Source organism: Balaenoptera acutorostrata, chromosome 3, assembly GCF_949987535.1.
Source record: "Balaenoptera acutorostrata chromosome 3, mBalAcu1.1, whole genome shotgun sequence".
Classification (NCBI taxonomy): Eukaryota; Metazoa; Chordata; class Mammalia; order Artiodactyla; family Balaenopteridae; genus Balaenoptera; species Balaenoptera acutorostrata.
In genome coordinates, this window is record NC_080066.1 from 105,274,719 (window position 1) to 105,283,236 (window position 8,518).

The window sequence follows — 8,518 nt, forward strand, 5'->3', positions numbered from 1 at the left end:
CATTCCACCATAACTTTGGATCCAGGTATAAGGGACTCTGATGATTCACAGTTGAAGACTCTGGGCTTCCAGGAATGGAAAGAGATACCATATCTATACTTATAAATGACTAGTGTTACTTTGTTCTTGGTTTATATTTAAGAATGAAGGGCTGGGTAGCAGGATGGACTCCATATTTCATTGTGTCCATGTTCTCCACAAGCTTTTTTCCGGAGTGGGATGCTTGAGCAGTAGTCTGGGCATGTGGACTTACCATGTTACTTGGCAGGCTTCGTTTTAGGATGACTGAGCAGAGAACTGGTTATTAACTTGTCCCTTCCCCTCCCCCTGCACCTAATATCAGTTTGAAGGTGGCTTAACTCTGTCAACTACTCACCGGAAATATTAGCATTCCAGGTGTTTTACTTCAACTTTAGTGAACATCAAATGCCCACGTACAGGCTGGCCTACTATGCTTCTCAGGTATAAGCACAGCAGCAGGATGGAGGGTACAGAGGGAGACTAGTATAGCTATTCCACATATTGACCTTCAATTTGCCCCCATGTTCTGTCCCTCCTGCCCTACATCATACCTATTCTCTTTCTCAGTCCAGAATCTCTACAGCTTCCTGAGGAGTAAGTTTCCTTCACTTGCATTTGCAATAAAATCTTCTCTTAGTTCATTCTAGGCTGTGTTTTCTCCCTCTCTGTCTCACCCATCAGTATGCTCACATCTACTTTCTATCTTATGGGAACTGTTGATATTTTTCACCTTTTTATTATTTTCACATTATGGATTTAGCATTACCCTGTTTATACTTGTAAATTTTATCTCAGTGGGAACTTTGATAAGAAAGGAGGCGAGTACATATGCTTGATTAGATATTTTGAATCATTTAAAGTTTCAAACTGACCATGTGATTTGGTCTTACATGTGAAAGAAAATCTATCAACAGGGTCAAGAAGTGAATAGAAGCATAAGGGAGAAATGATTTCAAGCTGGTACAAGTCAATGGAGTATTCAGAAAGGAGGAAGTTGTTCTGACCTTGTGAAAAGGACCCCAGCTGACCAGATTCTCATTTCACCAGAGAATTCTCTTCTTAGTTATTTCAATTTGAAGTTTCAGTGGTCTCTGTGCTAAAATAAGTTGGGTAGGGAAGTCTTTTCCCTTCAGAGTTTCATCTTACTATTAGACCACAGAGGGAATGTCCCTTGACTGACAGATCTTGTCTCCTACCTGCATGGGATGCTGCTTGCTTCGCTACCTTGAGTGTCACTGTCAATCTACTCCCATGTTCTCTGTACCTGCAGACATTCTTCTTATTCCTGCTCTGCTGGTTGCACTCTTTTCAGCTTTATGGAGTTCATGTAGGTTTATTTTTCTTTTTCTCACAATTCTTTCCAGAATCATTTATTTATATGCCATATTTTCCTTACCTTGAGAATTTTGCTCAGGTTTCTCTGCAGGTACTCCTCTGTTGGCATTCTTCTTAGTGTGAGGTCCCCTTAACTTGGCCTAATATGCCGGTCTATTCTGACCATTGTCAATTGGAACAGGACTCTCACTTTCTCCACTTAAGCATGTGGTGCCCAAGTTATTTTCTCATAGTTTTATCAAATGTCAAAGTTGTTCATCTGAGCTCAACGAGTCATCTTCAGACTTTCTTCCTGACAAAGAAAACTGTTGTTTTATTAGTTTGCATTGATTAAATAATTAATGTCATGTGTTCCAGGCTGATTTTAAGTAAAAGTCCCTGATCTAATTTGCTTTTTCCCTCTTACCACCAAATAAAGGAATACTCTCTCCCCCTCCCTCACCTGCTATAATGCTCACATCCAGCAGCACAAGGCCATATGAAGCTCAGCTCATCTGAGGCAATTGATCTTTTTCCTTCTGCCTCATGAATGGCTTTAAAAAAATAATAGTCTCTCAATGATATTCCAGAGCCTAGTATATGGTCTTCTGTAACAAATTTCTCAGTGAAGTAAACTACTCTTCTCTTACAAGCCCCCATTTCTCATTTACTTTAGGATTAATACCACGTACTCCAGGAGATGACATCATCACAGATTCAGGAAGGAAGAAACACGTTCTGGTGAAGATTTGATGATCACATCTTTGAAATGACAAGATCAGCTCTTATGGATCATTGGTTCTCCCTCTGGCCTCCAGAGGGCGATGTTGCACAAAGGAGACATTTGTTTTTGTTGCCCATCATCACCATCCACTGAGCCCCTCCTCCTGCAGCCAGCTGCTGTATCCTCACTGATGTCTGAGTTGATAGGAACCCGTGACGAGAACAAGAGGCCAGAAAGGATCCAAACTCATCAAGAGAAAGACTTTCTAACAGTTCTTGAACCTTGTTAAAGCAAGGGACTTGTCCAGCTCAACCTTCCCTCTCCTCCTATAGCTCTGAAGGCTCAGTGACCTGGGCCTTACCTGTCTTACCTGCTCAGGAGCCTGCAGCGTTTCCAGTGCTCAGCCATGCTCCTGCTGCTTATCCCAGCGCTTGAGATGGTTTTTGCCCTGAGTAAGTAACATCCCATTCCCTTTTCTACTTTCACAAAAGTGACCATGTTCTAACTGGAGTCTGAATAGAGACACATTTTCTTATAGCCAAATCTACCCTGCTTCTACTGACACAGCATTGATGTTTCAGGAGGAACGGGAGCCCAGTTGGTGACCCAGCCTGACGATCTCATCACTGTCTCTGAAGGAGCCCGTCTGGAGCTGAGGTGCAACTACTCATCTTCTCTTTCAACCTATCTCTTCTGGTACGTGCAGTACCCCAACCAAGGGCTCCAGCTTCTCCTGAAGTACACATCTGGAAACAGCCTTGTCTCAGGCATCAAAGGTTTTGAGGCTGAATTTAGGAGGAGTGAAAGCTCCTTCCACCTGAGGAAACCCTCAGCCCATTGGAGTGACTCGGCTGAATACTTCTGTGCTCTGAGTGACACAGTGCCTGAGTCTGCAAGGGGAGCTGAGCACAAACTTCCTGAGACCTTGGGACTTTTTGTGACTCAAGAACTCGCGAGAGTTTCCAAGAGGGTCTTTTTTTCTGGGAAGGCAAATAGGGCGGGCTGGGCTGGGCCCTGGGGAATTCTTATCTCTGGAATAGTTGCTTCTATATCGGTGCTGTGCCACATTCAGATAGACTTTATGTGGGATGGAGGTCTTCTGATGAGTTTCTCCGGAGGGATGCCCCCTCAGCAACTCCCCTCCCCATCCCCCCACACTGAAGAAAATACATCAGAAAGCGTCAGAGTTCTTAAGTCAAAAAGGTGAAGACTGATTTTTATTAAAAAATCATTTCTAGCATTCTTATGATAATTAGCACAGCCTCAGGTGTTGATCATGTGTGGAAAACTGAAGCACTTGGTTATAATATTAGCTGACAGGCAGTGCCGCATAAATTCTCAGTTAGGGCAACCTGTACAGCATATGTTCCCAACGAGTGCTGCATAGATTCTCAAACCAGATTTGAAGCTTAACTTCCAGCACATACATAATATTTCACTGTGTGATACTGACATATTTTAAAATAAATCAGCTATCGTGATACCTAGATTTCCAATTTTGCGAGTGTTACAGAAAACTAATGAACAAACTGAACATAATTTGTAATGTAATATTGAAAATCTAAAAGCCACCCAGTTTAACTGTTTTTTGAAAGTTATTCCAGTTACTTCCAAAATAAGAATTTGAGGCCACTCCCCCCCCCAAATATAACAAATACAATGGATTAAACTACTGGAAATCTCTAAGACATTTTATAAGGAGTCACACCAATTCACGATATAATATAAAATTACACATTCAACAAAAATTTCCAGTCTTTCACAGCACATTAGCGAAGTTATAGGAAAATAGACCTCCACTACCAAAATTCACAATATCAAATATTACATGAATTCTAATAGGGCTATCCAAGAGCGGGGAACATATTCATTTCCTCTGAAACAACTTTACCCAAAAACTGATACGCTTAAGATATTTTATATACATGATTATGACTTCAAATTATTATTTGTGATTTGATTCATATGATATGCTTAAAAAAACTGCCCTCCAAAATATTGTAAAAAGTTTACACACACAGAAGTTAAGCCTCCCTGAATTCAAAATTTCCTAATTCCTAGTGACAGAAATTATGAAGTGAATGATTTCACCTTCTAAAAATTTTACAATTACCTAAATCTAATTTCTTTAATGAGACGAGATGAGGTAGGATTCCCTCCTTATTTTAAATGTGTCTCTAGAAGTATAAAGAATGAATTTAAAAATAGTTTATAAAGATGGTTCTATGAATTGAACAGAAAAGGGGTAGGGGGTTTATGTTCAAAGCAAAATGGACTTGGCTTTTTCCTTTATCGTTGCATCAAAAATTCATTGTTCTCACTTTTAGGTTCTTGGACTGCTGAGTCCTTAGTTTCTAAATCTTAAGGTGCCACCTCTTCTAGTTTTTCTTTTGTTCCCCTTGTCATTTTTGTTTGGAGTTTTTATAACAGAAGATTTGTCCTTTCCTTGTACCTTTTCTAGTCCTTTAGTTTGCTTGGGTCACATTTCCCAGGCACAGGAGTCTTACCGTTCTCTTGGGCTCCTCCTTCGTTTGTCCTTCTCCAGAACTGACCTTCCTCTTGAGCATCTTGTTGAATGTGATGCTCACAGTGGGCATGGAACTGTCTGAGTCCAGCAGGGAGCCTAATCACACACTTTTAACACTCTGTCACTTCGTTGCATGTTTTTATGTCTCCTAACCAAGATTTGAAAATCATTCAGATTGTCTCTGTATCTTAGTAGGAAAATTTGCCTAGTTACATTTGTGTTTACATGCATTTATTGGTACAACTAGTATTTTATTTATTTATTTATGGCCGTGTTGGGTCTTCGTTTCTGTGCGAGGGCTTTCTCCAGTTGCGGCAAGCAGGGGCCACTCTTCATCGCGGTGCGCGGGCCTTTCACTATCGCTGCCTGGCCTCTCTTGTTGCGGAGCACAGGCTCCAGACGCGCAGGCTCAGCAATCGTGGCTCACGGGCCCAGCTGCTCTGCGGCATGTGGGATCCTCCCAGACCAGGGCTCGAACCCGTGTCCCCTGCATTGGCAGGCAGATTCTCAACCACTGCGCCACCAGGGAAGCCCAACTAGTACTTTAAAGTTATTTGGAGTAGTGTCTTAGTTTGGACAAAAGTGTCATAGACTAGGTGGCTTATAAACAACAGGGATTTATTTCTCACAGTTCTGGAGGCTGGGAGTCTGAGGTTGGAGTGCCAGCATGGTCAGGTTCTGGTGAGATCCCTCTTCTGGTTTGTAAACTGCTGACTTATCATTTTTATCCTCACATGGTGGAGAGTAGAGCAGAGAGACAAGCTGTTTGCATTTCTTATAAAGGCACAAATCCCACAGTGAGGGTTCCACCCTAATTTCCCCCCAAAGACCCCGCCTCCAAATGCAATGACGTTGAGGGATTAGAGTTTCAACATATGAATTTGGGAGGGAAACAAACCTTCAGTTCATGGCAAAGAGTATTGATTTGACATTATAGAACACTCCTTTAAATTCTTTATTTAGGTTTAAGAGACCCAGCACTTTCTTGATTTTCTTCCTATATTATCAGTTGCTCCTTCTCAGTCTCCTTTGAGGGTTTTTCCTTCATCTCCCTGATCTCTAAACATTGAAATGTCTCAGGAATTTATTCTTGGAAGTCTTTACTTTCTACCAACAATTTATTTCTAACTTATTTAATCCAGTCTCTTGGCTTTAAACACCGTTTAAATACCAAAATTGATATCTGAAACCCAAATGGCTCCTCTGATTTCTGGACTCGTATATTAAATGACCTATCTGACATCTCCATTTGGGCATCCCCTTCTTGGTACATCTCAAGGTGATCTCCTGATTTCCACCACTCCAGCTACTCTGCCCTCCTTACTTCCCACCCCTTCTTGTGAAGTCTTCCTCATTTAGGCAATAGGCAACTCCGTCTACCAATTTCTCTGATCACCTTGGCCAAAACCTTGAAGTTGCCCTTGTCTTCCAACTTTTTCTCATATCCCCATTTGATCTATTAGGAAATTCAATCAGCTCTTTCTTCAAAGCAGGCCCAGAATTGACTACTTTTCACTATGGCCACTGCTCCTACCTGATCCAAGCCACTCTCATCTTTTGCCTGGTGGTGGCAATAATAACCCTAACTGATCTCCCTTCTTTCATCCTTGCCCCTCTTCGGTCTGGTCTGCACCCAGCAGAGAGATCTTTTGAGAACATAATTCAGATCATGTGGTTTCTGTGCTCACAGCTCTCTAGTGGTCTTCCATCTCACTCAGATAAAAAGCAGATTCTTTACTACAACCTACAAGGCTGACTCCATCTGGTTCCCTGCCACCTCTCTGACATCGACTACTGTCTCCCCCTTACTAACTCTCTCCAGCTTCACCGCACTTGATGTTGCTGTAACACGGCAATCGTTTTCCTGCCCTGAGGCCTTTGCAGGTGTTCTTTCCTGTACCTTGAGTGCTTTTACTCCAGGTAGCCACCTAGCTTATTTCTTCACTTTGTTCTGGCCTCTGCTCGGGAGACATGCTCGAAACATTTATTGAAGCATGTGAGGGTGGTAATAGTTGGAAAAAAAGAAATACACATAAAAGGAAATGAAATTGAGTTATTTGTAGTGAGGTGGATGGACCTAGAGTCTGTCATACAGAGTGAAGTAAGTCAGAAAGAGAAAAACAAATACTGTATGCTAACGCATATATATGGAATCTTAAAGAAAAATTAATGGTACTGATGAACTTAGTGGCAGGGCGGGAGTGAAGATGTAGACATAGAGAATGGAGGTGGGGACACAGGGTGGGAGGGGGAAGCTGGGGAGAAGTGAGAGTAGCATCGACATATATACACTATCGAATGTAAAATAGTTAGCTAGTGGGAAGCAGCCGCATAGCACAGGGAGATCAGCTCAGTGCTTTGCGATTGCCTAGAGGGGTGGGATGGGGAGGGTGGGAGGGAGGCTCAAGAGGGAGGGGATATGGGAGTATATGTAGGCATATGGCAGATCTGTTGTGTTAACACAGTATTAAGAAGCAATTATACTCCATTAAAGATCTATTAAAAAAATACACAAAGCGTTTCTCAGAAAATGGGTACAGAAGCTGTGATATAAATCTATTCTATGGAATGCTGTGTAGCTGGGGTGTTAGCATCAATAGGTCATCAGGATGTATAACTGAGGACCATAACTCAAATTGCAAACTGTGTAGTATTATATCTATATGTATTTATATAGATATATATAGATTGATTAATAATATATTCATATGTCCTTTAAAATTTCGAAATAAATAACAGAGCAGAACATTTAGCTTCATACCCCCCAACTTATTGCCACATCTCTGTCCATCTTCTACTCTTTTATTTTCATCTAGGAAGTGTCTCTATTCTATTCCCAGCCTAATACCTCTACTTAATCTCTTGATGACATTCCTTTCTATCGTTCTCAGGAAAAAGACAAAGTGATTATGTTCTCATTAAATTTTTGTCTGACTGTTCTCTGTCATATGTCTCCTTTTTCCTGGGTTCATTTTGTACTATTTGGTGTGCCACGTTGTATGTGAATACACACACACACACACACACACACACACACACACACACACATATACCGTTGTCTTTTCTATCATGCTGCAACGTCTCGTGAGTAGACAGCGCTGCGTTCAGTTTTTAATTTTTTAAGATGTAGCACAGGATCTAGCTTACAGAAGACCTTTGGTAAGTTGCTGTGGACCTCTTTTGAAATAGATTGGAGAAATCACATTCAACCCTGAAGATGCAATTTGACAAAATATTTTAAGATAGTAGGCTCCATTAAATGAAGAAGAAACCAGTTTACTTAAAAAAAAAAATCCCCATCCAGCCTGAGAGTTGTTTTGTTCCTGATAATTTGTAGATGGTCCTCAGGAGAAAATGGAACGAGGGTTCTGGGGTTCTGGCGGCTGCTGATGAGCTAGTTGACTTAACAGTTTTAGACCACTAGGTGGCACTGTAGGCTACTCTAAATGAGGAACTTTTTTCTCAGGTTCTGAGATAGTTGAATCTTCTTGAAAATTTGAATGAGGGTTCCCGGCAGTTAGGAGAGCATCTGAACTAGTCAGATGGGGAACAGGGGCATCTCCATATATTCATCTGCGAGGAAGGTCTGTTGCTTTGATTGGTGTAAAGAGATGATTCCTCAGCAAAACTGAGCGCCAAATAGGGCCATGGTAAAACTGGAAGTTCAAGAAGACAACACATGCATTACCTATCTACAGTTTTGATTTCCGTGACTAAAAATTCTAAACTATGAGCCTTTACTCTCACTTCAAAATTATTCCAATGATTTCTACCTTCTATTATACCTCTGTTTCTCTCAGAGACAAAATCAGGAAAAAAGGAGATGAGAAAATGAAATGGGAGAAAGATGGTGAACATATGCAGAGAAAGAGGAGAAAAGAGAGAAAAGAAAAGAGAGGTTAGGAAGAAAGAAAGAGGACACAGTTATTTGA

The 8,518-nt window shown here is 41.2% G+C and overlaps 1 gene segment (V, D, J or C); it reads left to right on the forward strand.

The window, feature by feature from the left end:
- Positions 1-2,465: 2,465 nt before the first annotated feature.
- LOC114237735 (T cell receptor alpha variable 8-4-like) lies at positions 2,466-3,266 on the forward strand. The segment is given in 2 exon segments: positions 2,466-2,511; positions 2,641-3,266. Coding segments are annotated over 2 exon segments (672 nt in total).
- Positions 3,267-8,518: the final 5,252 nt, after the last annotated feature.